This window comes from Phymastichus coffea, unplaced genomic scaffold, assembly GCF_024137745.1.
Source record: "Phymastichus coffea isolate CEN01 unplaced genomic scaffold, Cenicafe_Pcof_1.1 PCOF00155, whole genome shotgun sequence".
In the NCBI taxonomy this organism is placed as follows: Eukaryota; Metazoa; Arthropoda; class Insecta; order Hymenoptera; family Eulophidae; genus Phymastichus; species Phymastichus coffea.
The window spans coordinates 281,962-296,554 of record NW_026706966.1 but is presented as its reverse complement, the minus strand read 5'-3'; the positions used below and the strand labels follow the sequence as shown (position 1 = coordinate 296,554).

General features: G+C 44.0%; 2 protein-coding genes across 2 annotated transcripts; both read right to left on the bottom strand.

Annotated features, from left to right (window-relative positions):
• Positions 1 to 9: 9 nt before the first annotated feature.
• On the bottom strand, positions 10 to 1,242 carry LOC131672640 (pyroglutamyl-peptidase 1). Its single transcript, XM_058950013.1, has 3 exons — positions 1,165 to 1,242; positions 515 to 915; positions 10 to 415 (listed from the first exon to the last, which is right to left on the bottom strand). The coding sequence occupies exons 2-3, from the start codon at positions 731 to 733 to the stop codon at positions 11 to 13; spliced, it is 624 nt and encodes a 207-aa protein (XP_058805996.1). The 5' UTR covers positions 734 to 915; positions 1,165 to 1,242; the 3' UTR covers position 10.
• Positions 1,243 to 1,517: 275 nt separating this feature from the next.
• On the bottom strand, positions 1,518 to 14,379 carry LOC131672641 (ubiquitin-conjugating enzyme E2 H). Its single transcript, XM_058950014.1, has 6 exons — positions 14,034 to 14,379; positions 13,280 to 13,893; positions 10,126 to 10,202; positions 5,479 to 5,646; positions 5,266 to 5,394; positions 1,518 to 4,958 (listed from the first exon to the last, which is right to left on the bottom strand). Exons 2-6 carry the CDS (start codon positions 13,330 to 13,332, stop codon positions 4,822 to 4,824), a joined length of 564 nt encoding a protein of 187 aa, XP_058805997.1. The 5' UTR covers positions 13,333 to 13,893; positions 14,034 to 14,379; the 3' UTR covers positions 1,518 to 4,821.
• Positions 14,380 to 14,593: the final 214 nt, after the last annotated feature.

Here is a 14,593-nt window from a genome sequence, read left to right as displayed (position 1 = left end):
AGCTGGTGAATTACAATTTTGTACATTTGACATCAAATACACATTCAGTTAGATGAATAATGATCTCTAACAGTCCTTGAGCAGTTTTTATACTTGGATATGTATCCAAGTCAGGAACATGTACAAAAAGAACTTGCGGTTCTTTTAGAGACAATGAATTATAATAAATATATTCACATAAATATCTTCCTGCATCACTAGACATAGAAGCCTTACAGCCAGTTTTATGAGAAGATTCATTGACAATCCGGCATATTTTTTGTATATCAAATTCAGTTTTCAGAGTCTCTTCCATAATATCTTCTTCTATTGGGCAGCTTTGAATTATGTCTGGCTTATTGTAACCTTTGCTGCAAGCTTGGCATTCAATTTCCAAACATTTTGCCAAATGTGACACACCCACATGTAAAATTATCTACAAAAATTGATTTCAAAGCCTTAAAATAATTTATAAATGTTATTACCAATGTTAAGAAAAATTCGTTGTAAACTGCAATAAATTTGCAAGACTTACCAATGGCTTATGCTCTTTCCAGAGCTCTCTAACTCTCTGAGCTACATCCTTATAAATAACTGGTATTTCTTCTATAACTAATTTAAAACCTGGGGACTTTTCATGTTTACTAAACAAGTCTGGAAGTAATTTAACTGCTTCCCAACTAGCATTTATTTTATGATTTTGAAATGGACCAAACCCAGTAACTAAAATTGTTGGCTGCACTTCATTACTCATTTTGATTTAGTAATTTCAAGTAATTTTGTATGTTATTAATACAATATGTACACAACTTTTGGATGTGCTTTTACCGTTTGGGCTAGCATCACATGATTGAGAGTCTGCTGTTATCTTAATGATACACTTTGTATGTATCTAATAAATAGACAAGATTGATATCACACAGTATCAGTTTACAGCTGTAAGTTAAAATTTTCACTGCTTAAATAATCAGCACCAATGTTTAATAAATGTTATACAATTTTTACTTCATATTTTTAAATAAAAAATCTTTAACGCTAATTAAGTATGTAAGAAACAAAATCATTGTTTGTCATTATGTTTTCATGATTCTGTAAAAATAATTAATAAATTTGAATCATGCGGTCGCGAATAAAATAAATAACAGAACCGTCAAATTGATTTTCTAACTGAATTTAAAAACTCACCCTTAATTTTATACTTCTTTTTAGATTATTATTAGTGGAGACTCAAATTCCGACGCTCTAGTTCATTTAAGGTTAAGCATACATATTCTACTATATGTATATATAGTTACTGTCAGGTTATACTGTTTATAGACATTTATTTTTATAGACGTTATTTCGATTTGTTGGATATTTTATAAATTTCAGCGACATTATTTGTGAACCTGTTGAAAAGCTTAAAAGCTTAACTTTTAGAGTTCACTACAAATTCGATATTATGTTTTAATATAAAACAAAAAATGGAAACTTCTAAAGGGATTCGGAAAGTTATTAAAAAAATTAATAGAGTAATAATGACGAAATTTTAGATTTCTTCAGTTTATTGTACCAAAAATTGCATCTCATTCAATATCATCGATCCAATATAATATATATATATATATATTTTTTTTATAGTATCATGTATTAATAATATACTTATCACTTCTAATATCAGTTAAATTTACTTTGTATGTAAATATTTGTAATAATGTATGCAGTAATCACATACAAGTACCATGGTTGTCGTTCACCGAGGCGCCTTACAGAAACATTTATAATCGACGTGCAAATTTTTATCATTTTTTTATACATAAATAGCTCAGCGATTTTTCGATTACATTCCAGGACTGATATCGAAACTGTTGTATTTTTTAACTGCACAATATTCAACTTGACATTACTTTAATTAATTAACATTGTAACAACGTAGATTTTTTTTATTAATGATGAGTCACTTTTTTCCTTACATTATTTTGAAATAGTAGCGAGAATCGTGCGCGAATCTAATCGATCCTTTAAGAACATTTTTTATTAACGTAATTTGGCTTCTCGAATACAAAATAACCGCATTGTAAAAGAATCAAAATCTACTAGCACGTATTTCGCAAATTTTAGAAAATAAAAGTATTCATTCACTAAAGTAAACATAGCTATTAAGATAAAAAAAAGATAATTAGAGACGAATGAAATTTTAGTCTCGGTTTCGAATATGTAAATGTAAAAGTCAAACAGAAAAAAAAGCAGTCCTGTTAGTTGAAATCGCAAACACTCATCACAGTCACTTTTAGAATAATAACATATTCAACTACACATCGATCAAATCGCGACAAACATGATTCATTTTTACAAATTTAAAGTTTACATGCGTTCTTTTTTTGCAATTTTCGTTATGCACTTTTTGTATAACTATGTATAGTTACGTTTACGCGCTAAAGTTTTTAAACGGCCGGTATATTTAAAAAATGTATTGTGTTTTACTATTTGAAAAAGTCGAATATACAAGACAGGTAAATTATATTTTTTGATTTACACGTAGAAACGTTGAAGACCAAAGTATTCTAAATGTTCATTCGTATTGTCAATAATTTTTATTTTAAATAACAGATGGGACGAAATGAAATTAAAATTAACGCATCGAAAATAAAAAATTACATGCATATATTTGACCTTTTCATTGTATCCGTTTTGTGTGTCTGCGTCTAATTACGCAGATTCATGTGTACATGTTTTAATGACAATTCGTTACACAGATTCTTTAAGAATTGATAACGTCATTTATTTTTAAAAAAATATCGCTTTGGATTATTCGAACAGTTACGCAAGTTTTAAACTTGTATAATTGGAGCATTTTCCCTTCTTATTATGCACGAAATTACAATTGTCGCACTCTCTGCAGGAGCCAATTTGACAGATCGTAACAAGACTCTTGTTCCGACTGTTGCTTTCTTCTTTATACAGAATTATTATTGCATTTGAGAATCGATGGCTGGTGATGTCGGTCATACCGAAGAGAGAAGAAAGAGTCAATGTTTTTTTGTTTTCAACGGATTATCTCGACAAATCGATCGATGGGGAAAATAATAATAATAATAAAAAAACAACTTTAAAAAACAAGAATATTATTATTAAAACTATATAATTCTACTTTGTTAGACAATCCAATTTCAGTATTAATAAATCGCCGCACTTACTGATACGAGTCATACGATTACGACCATTATTGTATAACAACTAATTAAAATAGCGCTAAGTGTATTTATATTTTTCATTAATTGTAATGTGTGAGATCTGAGAACACGAATTTTCACCTCGATTTAGCTCAATCCAGAGAATCGCTCGACGTCTTTTTTAAAGCACTTGCGTTGCTATTTTTCATGTTTATCTTGCTTATTTGTATTACATCCTATCTTGATATATCCTCATGTTCAATTTCTGGCGGTAATAAATCAACTTAAAAAACACTTTCATAATTGGCTTACAAATCTCGAAACTAAATTGACAATTTTATTTCCAACTAATAATCGTAGAAACATTGATTCTCATTCAAAATAACATTTCATGATTTTTTGTATAAACAGATAAAATCATAGACGAATTCATAAAAATATACTTTTCATTTTAGCTCTGTAAGAGTAAAATTAAAAAGTCGACTTGGTTGCACGTGAACGAGCCGCTTAAAGATATTTGTGCTTAATAATGGAGAGTTATAAATCGCGTGCGAAGCCACAAATAAAGAAAAAGCCCGTCGATGATTGTTATTACGCTTGTGCCAATGTCAACATTTTCGTAGATCATCGATCAAGACTTACTATTGTAAAAATTAAACGGCAAAACTTATTGTCTAAAAAGAGAAAAAAACCATGTTTTTTTATCCAGTAGATTACATATACAATCAGATTTAGACGTTTTACATCCGGCAATTCTCACTTTTAGCGGCTCATTGCGTCACTGTGTGTTGCTCGTCCCTGTTTCGCTCTGATTCTGTCGACAATTGATCATACCTATTTTAGAGTGTTCTTTTTTATTTTTTTTACTATTGGCATGAAGTAAAAAGAGATTTCCGTGAAAATTTGGTCATTGAAATCGCGTAAAATGTTGAAATCTTATTGTGTACAGCCTTAAAATTAATTTTTTGTTTTCTCATCAATGTTTTTCATCATATAGACACTTGCTCGCGCTACACACGTTTAAAAACGATGTTCCATTTGTTTTTTTGTTTTGTTTAACAATTACATTTAAAGATAATATGAAAGACTAAGCAACGTTATATAAAAATTGAAATCCTCCGTAGACACTTATCGTAATAAAAAAAAAAAAGAAAAATTTGATACCGCGTGATATCGTAGAACGACAGAGCACGCGTTTCCTTTTTTTATCAATAATAAAAAAAAGACAAAAAAAAATGAAAAAAAGGGGTGAATTTATTCGTTTTTTTGGTTATAAGGCCATGCGGGAGAGTTCGCCATAAACAAAAGAAGAAATTTTTCCAAAGCAAAAAATGACTTTGTTCAATAAGATTGTTTTTTGCGTGTAAGAAGAAAAAGTAAATTGCTGCGATGCGCATACGGAAAGGGAGAAGGAGGCTATGTACGTATCGTCGTGACTCTATCGTCGCTTTCTTTTGTAAACACAGAATCACAAGAGAGAAAAAGAGTCGAAGCCGTTTTGTCTGTGTTTTTTTTGTGTGTTGTTGTGTTTGTCCATCGATATAATAAGTTTAGCAAACGAGCAGGACTTTTAAACAACGGCGATCACCGACAAATAGTGCCTCGTTGTTGCTGCTGCTGCTGCTGCTGCTACTTTTATATGGCTGATGTCCTGCTGGTGAGCCAAGAAAAAGAAGAAGAAGCTATTTGGTTACAACTCCATATCCTGAGCTTCGTCCTCGCTAAAATCGCTCATCGACGACTCGCTGTCCGACGACATGCCATTGCCCGTTGCTCCGTTCTCCTGGTCTCGCAGTGCCTCTTCTGTCGCGTACTTCCTCACGTAGTCTGCAACATTATTACGGAATTTCTGATTTTTATACGACTCCAACTCGATACTTGTACAAAGTGTGTCTTTTCCCCCTTTTTCTTTACTTTGACTCTAAACGCGGTGTAGATTAGATAGCGAAATGCCTTATAACTGGTTATAAAGCCATTTGCTTCGATATTAATTGTAGCCACAAAAGCAATGGTTAACGTGTGATAAAGAAATGTTATTTTAGTTCGCCACGAAAATTCAAACTAATTTGGACTGGCGCCACTTGGTCTAAAAGTCCAGATAATTAAATCGATGAGAGAAGACATGGCAACTCACCAGCGACTTTTTTCTTATACTCCTCGGGTTTATGAAGGTACATCGCTGCCGCGTCGCCGTTCAGCGGATCGATGGGATTTGGATATGTCAGCAGTTGAGGCAGGAAAGATTCGAAGATATTCGAGAGATCTGAAAAGGAAAAGAGAAAAATTATTCCAATTGCCGTCTATCACACACGCACGGGGGGATGCAATGAAGTGATATTGAGCGTACCGTACAAAGCCGTCCAAGCTTGATTGATGACATCGAGGCAAACGGTGCCCGACACCTCGTCGATGTTCGGATGATAGACCTTGTTCATGAATCCAATCGACGGCGACTTGAACGGATAATGCTCTGGCAGATGCACGCGCACTTTCCATATTCCACCTTCGTACGGCGCTGCAAGATAAAACAAATTGGTTGATTACATCCAATACGCTCCCTTTTTCGTTTTTTTTGTTCACAATCGACGTGGCCTTGACGATATATATACTCCGATAATTGCTTCAAAAAGATAGCTGCAACGTACTGTTAAAAATAAATTTCTCGTGTCGATACTAATCGGTTCCTTTGCACGTGCGACAAGAAAAAAGTCGTAAGAAAAACGCGCAATCGGATTTTCATTAAGGCAGCTTGCTCAACTGCAAATTGTTTCGATCTTACTTCGGTGCAGTTTCGAGCGAAAATAAAACAAGCGTTCGACGCGACGTCACCTCGCGCATGAAAAAAAGAAGCAACCGAGCCACGGTAATCCAATCACCGTGAAAAGCGTGACTCGATTGCCTCGCGATCTGGCCGGATCTCGAACGATTTCTATGTAGTTTTGAGTTGACGCGCGACGCTCGCGTGGCTTCTTACGTAAACCACACGTCGTTTTTCAAACATTCGTCGAGCCATCAACGCGGCTAACTCGCCTTAATAGCCGTGCCGCAGAGGCAACGCTCGGCGTCGACGCGTGGCGCAGTGCGCGCAGAAGAGAAACGATTTCGCGCTCGCGCGTCCCAATTTGACGCGCGATCGTCCCTCCGCGAGGAGGGGGGGAGGGAACTGGGATTTTTTTCCTCTCTCTCTCTCTTCCGCGGCGTTCCCCGTTACTTCGTTACTTTCTAATGCACGCAACCGCGCTCGCTTCCTATATGCCTCGCTGAATTATTGCGCGGCCTTGTTTGCATGATCAGTTCTGTTCTCTGTCTCTGCTGATTTTATTTCGACGCGCGAGCGACCCGAACGATCGCCTTTTTGGTCAGTGCGCTCGGGGTCACCAAGAGGGATTTTCCAAAAGCGCGCCCCGACGAGGAAGCTCGTGCCGCACTGACTGTACGGGAGCTGCTCTAGTTTCACTTGGCGTCTTACACCGCGTCGAAACCGCGAGCAACGTCGCCTTTGACTGCACTCGCTCTTTTCGACAAGCCGCTTCGTTGCGAGAGTTCGCTCGCGGACGAGAAACGAAGGCGATGCTGGGCTCGTCACTACCTCGCGGAAGCTACTCTTCCGGCGTGGTCGAGAACATCGAGATGTCGTTGGACGAGTCTGCTTTTCACGCGCACATTTTCACCAACCCATTCGAGCACCCGCTATCTCACCGCGGTTCGCCAAGGACTCTTGCTGAATTCGATGCTGTATCACGCAGGTGCGCTCTGGTGCGCAGCCTCGAACGAGTTCACTGGCTCGCGCGAACGGAGAAAAAGGACGCGGCGATTAATCAGCTTTCGCGCGAAGACTTGGACTTATATTAGCCTTCGTGCTCGTTCAAGTGCAGGTTTAATTTTAAAAGGGGACCCTGAAAATCAGACAGTCACTGCGGCCAAAAGGGGGGGGGGGGGGGCAGGCAAAAAATTGCTCGTTTGCTCTTGAACTTGTACGTGTCGGCCGTTGCGTCATGGATTATTCGTTCGCTTGTGTAATTCGAGGAAATGCAGGAGCAGGAAGGAAAAGTAAAACATAAATGCGATACGTAAGATCGGCACTCCTATTATGCGCGCCCAGCCCTACGTTGTACTTTTACGCTATTGTTGAAGCGTGAGACGAGCCTCATTTAATTTTTCGCCAATTTCACGGTCGACCCGGAGGACAATCTCGGCTGACGAGACATTGCAGGCTGCGAACTGCGAGTGCCTAGCGTTCGCTAAAAACGCCCTCAAATCGCGGATTTGAAAGATCGCTGGTCGATACGGCACGTTAGGCGCGATCGCGGGCCCCGTTCACAGTTCCCGAATAGCGAGACTGCGGACGGCGCTCCGCAAAGCGAGAATGCGACCATTGTTCGAACTGATTTTCTCGAAAAAATAAGAACGCGCACGTGAAGAGGGGGGGGGGGGGGGGCATTGTGCTTATTAGGCGCAGGCCAGTTCTTTTGACGAGGCCCTTTGCGCAAGATTTCGATTCGGCTTTCGAGTGGCGCATTGCTCTCTCGACGCGCGCGCCGCGAGTAGCAAGCTGATTCTCGTAAGCAGAATAGATTGAGGAGGGCAAATGCGCTCGCGCGACTGGGAGCGGTGCAGCGAGTCTTGTACTTGACTTGCTGAAGCCGAGCATGATTTGCTGTCCTACGGCATTTGCCTCTGACTTGGCAGCGTCAATGGAAAGGTGAGAGAAACATGTTCGTCCAGTGCACAAATGTGTCGTCCGCGGGGATTTAAGACACACACACACACACACACACACACACACACACACGCGCGCGCGCGCGCGCGCACGTATACGCTTGGCATTTTCAGACTAATCGAGTGAGCTCGTAATGCGCGTGGATCGTTCGCTCGTCATTCATCGCGCAATACTTTTCTGGCATCGAATGCCGATTGGATAACAAAGCTCGACAACCTGCTTACGTCGTTATTCATCAGCATCAGAAGCACCTCGCTGTCCGAGTCGACCAAGAGCCAACAGTACCAACGCGATTCTTCGCCAAGGAGAACGCACCGACACCATAAGACACGTGGCGAGATCGTCGATCTAGGAGAGAGCGAGCAACAGAGAGAGAGAGAGAGAGAGAGAGAGAGAGAGAGACGCAGAGTCACTCTCGCGCGAGGGAAAAGTGGGTCAGCAGGTCAAGCGCTCGAGCACGAGGTCGTGTGGCCTAACCCACGAGTTGGCTGCAGGTGCGACCGGGCGAAGATGCATGCGTCATCGGCGCGAGGGAACGAGTAGCCCTGAACTCGGACGCGCATCCACTCTCCGCCCGACGGGACCGTCAAATTTTGCGCTGAAACTTGCGACGGCGCATGCTCGGCGATTAGCTACGTCGCTCGGACATATTAATTCGCGACCCACCAAGATCAAAATTACTTTCGACGAATGAGCATCGATCGCGCGCGTCAAATGGATTTTTCCTGACCAGCTGCGGGGACCGCAACTTGCTAAAACAAGCCCCTGATCCAAGCTCGTTTGGTATCATCGACACTTAATCGCCGAAGATAATTCGGAATTCGAAGCTCGCCGCTCGCGAATTGATGTCCGGGCGGAACACTTACACTCTGTTGCCGGGCGCGCTCACAACCTATTTCGAGCGCTCAATTCGCGCGCAGCTGCCTCGCTTTGTGCCTCGAGTTGCCACTTTTTGGGGCGGAAGTCGCGCGCGCGCCGAAAGATATTTTTCTGATTTGCCGCTTCGTTCATTATTGGCCTCGCGGGCTTTGATTTCGCCCTCCTTCCCCGAGAAGGGACCTGGTACGATCCAAAAGTTTCGGCTCTGCAGGAATGTAAAAGAACCGAGCGATAAATCGAAAGGAAAATCGTTGCTTGCAGTGCGCTCACGGCGTTGAAGATTCGCGCGACCGAGCGCGAACGATTAATTTTCCGATGTAAAGCTGCAAATAAAAGGCGAGCAAGAAGCTATCATCATAACGCGACAGCGAATCATCATAACGCGCGCGTCCTTCGCTGGCTTTTAGGGCGAAAATCCGTCGTCTGCGAAATGCCGCGTACAACGTTCATTTTCGGCCGACCGCGTTCCGCGCAAAACTAATTAACTTTTCGGCATATTGACGCGAGGCTCTCGATTCAAGGCTTTTCGTCGTCGGAATATGGCCCGCGAAAGCCTTTGTTTCGCGCGCATTACTATCGAATTAATCGCAGCGGCGTTTCGTTGTAGTCGAAGGCAAATCCGATTAAAGTCGCTCGCGATTGCTTTAACCGACGAGCGCTGAGCCTCTTGTTTTTGCAAGAGGCATTGTGTCGACAATCGTCGAAGTATATCCGAAAGCTTTCTTTTCGTTTTCGTGGACTCATCAAGCCGAGAAGAACTATTTCATTTTTATTTCTAAAACTACAAAAGGATTTCACTCGAATCGAACTTTCACGGCAGCTCACGTGAGTAAGAAAAAAAAGAAAAGAATTCGCGAATAGCGTGCTATTGCGTAATGACATCCGCAAGTAAAGAGGATCGGCGAGTCGCGGGTTTATATAGACAAGTACGCGATCGATATGTAGCCTTCGTCGAAGACGGAAGGGCGTCGATTGTGTTCTTTTTTTTCTTGCTTTTTTGAAGCGCGTGGGCGCGCGCTGTTGCTGCCATTTCTTTCTTTTTTCTTTCGTTGATCGCGCGAAAGATTCGATGGAATGTTTTGACCGCTGCGACAGCAACGAGAATCGATCGATTCGCGCGTCGCGTGCTTGCGCCGGCGAGGATGGCTGTCGCGAGTCGAGGCCGTTTCGTAACGTCGCGAGCGGATGCTACGATTTTCCGAGCGGCGGCAAAGCGAAGTCGAAGAAATCGATGCGCTGAAATTTTAAACAACAAGCGTGTCAAGGCCAGCGCGGTCGGTGCGCGCGGAGCCGCGCCGTTACGTGCCGAGGATGAACAACGTTATCGCGTCGAGCGCGACAAATCCGCCTCTGAAATATGCATGCGCCGAGATCGATGAGCCCGCGGATACTCACTTCCTCGTGGTCCGTAGAATTTGACGGAGAACTCGTTGAGTCCGCCAAGTATCGTCACCTCGTGTTTGCTTTCAATGCTGTGGTCGGTCGTTCAGGAAAATACAATCGTGAGGGTGAGTCAGAAGCGAGCTCCGAGCGTCCAATCTCTTGGATGCTAGGACGGCGAAGGCAAAAGCGGAAGAATCGCAATGGATACGGCCTGCACTCTCGTAAGTCGCGAGTGCACAAAACGGCTCCTCGGCGTGCTCCGTTACGTGCATGCGCCTCTGTCGAGCTGAAATGCACGACCGAGGCCACGTGCCAACCTCACGCTCACCTGCTCGTCGCGCGATCGACGTGCCGGATTCTCGATGAACGGCCATTCGTCGATTGCGCAACGCGACACTTTCAATCCAGCTTCCCCGTAATTTCCATTTTAAAGAATTTAACGTGGCGTAAAAGCGCGTCGCGCGCAATTCCAGTCTACCCGAGCCAACATCGCCTGCGCGACGACACGTTTACGCGAACGTCTTCGGTGTCGTCAAGACCGACGTTTCAGTCGGCTGAAAAAGAAGGGCACGGACAATGCCGCGTTTCAACGCGGCGCAAAATTTACCGAACTCAAACTTGGCGCGACCGCGAACGCCGCGCATTACGCGCATTACGCAACCAGCGCCGGTTCGTTTATTTTTTTTTCTCTTCTTCCTGCTGTCATTGTCTTTTTTCTGCGCCGATATTAATCTTGAAAACTGTAACGCGACCTTCGCCGACGGCGAAAAAAGTTCAAGGCCGCTGGAGCGATTTACGAGTGACGCTTTACCGCTGGCAATTTGGAGTTTCGCGTTGCAATTTTCGACCGCGCGATCGAACTTTCTTCGATCGATTGTGCGTGTGTCGAGTGCTACTGTGCACACTAAATTTCTACCATTTGAAATTCAACTGTCGATAGTTTCACCTGACTCACTCACTCTCTCTCTCTCTCTCTCTCTCTCTCTCTCTCTCTCTCTCTCTCTCTCTCTTTTCGCGTTGCAATGCGCACGGAAGCTATACAATGCAAAATAATGGAATGCGTTTCTCGGCTCTCCAAGATAATGCTGTGCGAGGCGGGTTCTCACTGAAATTGTTTTTCCGCGTCGAGCGAACGTTTCCGCGCCGTAAAAAGAAAAAAATGCAGATCGGTCGCGCGGATCTCGCGCGAGGCGAGAGGGAGCTCGTTTACCCCGCGCGCTCGCCGTTAGAAGCAGCCGTGCACGCGCGCTGCGTCGGAGAAAGCGCCGGCGTGGAAAAGCCTGGCCGTACGTCGTCCGAAGGAAAGTGTGGACCGGCGTTCGGGGCGCATCCTCGGCGTCAGTAGCCCCCTGACGTGTGTTCTCGTCGCGGCTAGTTTCGACCTCGCGCACTGTGAACCCGCCCGATGGCTTTTAACGGCGCGAGATCTTTGCGCGCGTCGAGAGCGAAAAAAGCACCCGAGGTCACGATCGTCGACGGTTGTCGAGCAACCCGTGCGACCGAGAAACGCTCGGGATGTTTTACTAGATGGGACGCGAATCAAAACCAACGAGAGCGAGAGAGAGAGAGAGAGAGAGAGAGATATTAAGACGATCTCTCAAAAAGCAATCACCGAAGCATCTTCTCTCGACAAAAGAGTGAAAAAAGAAAATTGAGCGCGACAAAGACCTGGGCAGCAGTGATACGCGTGCGCGATTACGTACACCTAAGCATCTCGGAGAGAAACGCTCTCGTTCACGCGCGCGTGTGCGTGTTGTACGATCGAGGTAGGGATTGGCGTGTGACACGTGTGTGCGTATGTGTGTGCGCGCGCACATATGTATGCACGAGGCTATATAGCTGAGGGAAGGTCGATCAGCTGGCGAGGCGAGTAAGCGCAGAGCATGCTGGCTAAACTCGGGACAAAGAAAACGCGATGCGCGCTCGACGTGTGTCTGTATTTTTTGCTGTGTATGCTCTTCTTTTTTTTTTGTTTTTTTTTTTTTGCTCTCAAGATATATGCGTCTTTTTTATTGCCTCGTCAAGATCGTTGATTACGATGGTTTTAGATTGAAGTATTCAAATATCGAGAGTTGTTATTGCGAGTCGATACAACGAGTCAAACATTCCACGGAACGATTCCCCACACTCAAAGCGACTTGTTGACAAGCCGACCGAGAGATAAAAGGCATCTGTGTCACAAATTTCGGAAAATGCGAAGAAAGCACAAAGAGAGGTGACCCAACTGTAGAATAGAAAAAAAATGTGAAATTGCACGTCAAGCATGGTAGGGCAGGAGGGAAGAGCCGAACGAAATTTTTCCAACGATAAGCAATTTACCGTTGTGTGTGTATGTGTATGTGTATGTGTTTCGCAACGCTCCGGGAGAAAAAATCGCCTGCATGTGTACACAATCTATCAGCGGTATAAATATAATAATTGAAAAGTGTGCGAGAACGCGAGAGACGGATAAACTCGAGAAAACTCCTTGCTCGACGTTACACGGGAAACAAAGGCAGGAGGGGGCACACGAGAGAGAGAGAGAGAGAGAGAGAAAGAGAGAGAGAGAAAGAGAGAGAGAGAAACACGCCAATCGCGAAGTCACGATTTTCCATGCGCGCATTTGCAATGGTAATGGCCCACTGGAGAAAGAGTCGGTGTGCTTACACATGATTAATTTGTGTACCGCTCGCAGACGAAACTCGCGCGAGTTGGCAGATTTTTTTCACTCGTGTAATTTTCAACACTTAACCCTGGCTCGCTCGGAGAAACCGAACACGACAGGAAGTTAAATGCACCAAGTAAGAGAGAGAAAGAGAGAAAGAAAGAGAAAGAGAGAGAGACGCATGATCCATAAATAACTGGCCAGAGAGAAAGAGAACTCATCAATAATTTTAGACCTCCTATACAAACACCGACTGATATTGACTTGCGATATATACTTGTTGCTAACAACTCGGAACGCACTCCCAATAAAAGCCGAGCTGCTTGAATTTAGCAATGATCAGCTGACTCGCGAGCACCAGCTGTCATAGAGAATGAAAGATCTAATTGAATTAGATCTTCCTGGTAATTCAGCTCGTGGTGAGCTTGTACATCCACACACACACACACACACACACACACACACACACGCGCGCGCGCGCATTAATTGGTCGTGTAGGTATTTCTTTTTGTTAAAGGATACAGCTTGATAACATCAGTGTCCATGCGTCTCTTGCCAGCACTAGGAGACGACATTGCGTCACTAAGAGTCTTTTACAACAACACTATAATATACGTCACACAGCACTTTTACACAGGCCGACCACGACGACGACGATGACGTCCGTTGCTGCTGCTCTCGCGTCGTCAAGCCTGCACCACGAGCCAGCAGCGCGAGCAACGACTTATGTAGTATGCGGTGCAGCGGTGTTCCTTCTTCCTCCTCTTCTCGTGTATGTCCGTTTGTCTGTGCGCTATTTTCCTGAAACCAACAACAACCACGTCGATGCTGAGCTCGCTGTCAGAGAAGCGTCAGACTGGATGGTCGCGGTAACGTAGAGAAAGACAAGGCGACGAGAGGGCCACGGAGCATTGCGCGATATGATTCTCGTACTCGCGACGGCGATGTTTTGGAGGCTACTCCCGAGAGACGACTATTATGCTGAGTGAATGGGCACGCGCTGCTGCTGCGCCTGCTGCGCTGTTTGCTTCTCTCTCTCTCTTTCTCCCACCCGCGAGTTGAGCACCTCCTCTCTCCTTTTGCAGCTTACCGCCCTCTCTGTCTGGCGCATTTGTGTGCCTTTTCTTTCTTTCTTCCTAAAATCATCAGGGCTCCGTGTGTTTACGCGCGTATCGTAATTTTTATGTATTCGTCATGGTAAACGACGAGGCGGTCCCCTCTCGTCGCTCGCACGACAAGCTAAAGGCTCTTTAAACGCCAAATGAAAACAATGTACCTATGAGTTCTTCTCCATTGGCTTGGCAGCGCAGTAGCAGCAGCGACGAGATTCACGTCGACGATGATGCACATACAACAGAACGCAGAGGAACAGACCAAGAGCGAGAAGGCCCCTCTTACGATTACGGCACTTACTCCTACGCAGCAGCAGCGTATAGGAAACAGCTGATGGCGGTGTATTGTAGCTTCTGTTGCTAGACGGCCTTTCTTTTGTCCCCGCGTACGGAGGTTATGACGACAACGTCGATTGCTTTGTTGCGAACGCGCTCGCGCAAGTTACTCTATCAACAATCGCATCGTATGATAATGAACACGAGAGAGACGTCGACTATAGCGTTAAAGGGGCCACACAACACAACTACCAGCGTGTATGTTTAACTTACTTTCCAGTTGTTGCAGCAGCTTAGTGTGCTGGCGCAAGCGCAACCGACTATCTACTCGCTTTTGCTTTGTGCAGAAGCGACGTATGATGTAGCTTTTCGACTTGCTCGTCGTGTTTATGTGGCGCGATTGAAGGGAAGACACAGTGGACTTTACTGTTCTGCGCGCAAACAATTA

What these genes read in the sequence shown, in the direction of transcription:
- LOC131672640 (XM_058950013.1), bottom strand. Translation starts at nt 733, where the DNA reads ATGAGTAATGAAGTGCAGCCAACAATTTTAGTTACTGGGTTTGGTCCA. An exon ending in GGAAAGAGCATAAGCCATTG is followed by an intron (nt 416 to 514) that starts GTAAGTCTTGCA and finishes CAATTTTTGTAG; the next exon opens with ATAATTTTACATGTGGGTGT.
- LOC131672641 (XM_058950014.1), bottom strand. Translation starts at nt 13,332, where the DNA reads ATGTCGTCTCCTAGTGCTGGCAAGAGACGCATGGACACTGATGTTATC. An exon ending in GACACTGATGTTATCAAGCT is followed by an intron (nt 10,203 to 13,279) that starts GTATCCTTTAAC and finishes GACCGACCACAG; the next exon opens with CATTGAAAGCAAACACGAGG. An exon ending in AGCTTGGACGGCTTTGTACG is followed by an intron (nt 5,395 to 5,478) that starts GTACGCTCAATA and finishes TTTCCTTTTCAG; the next exon opens with ATCTCTCGAATATCTTCGAA.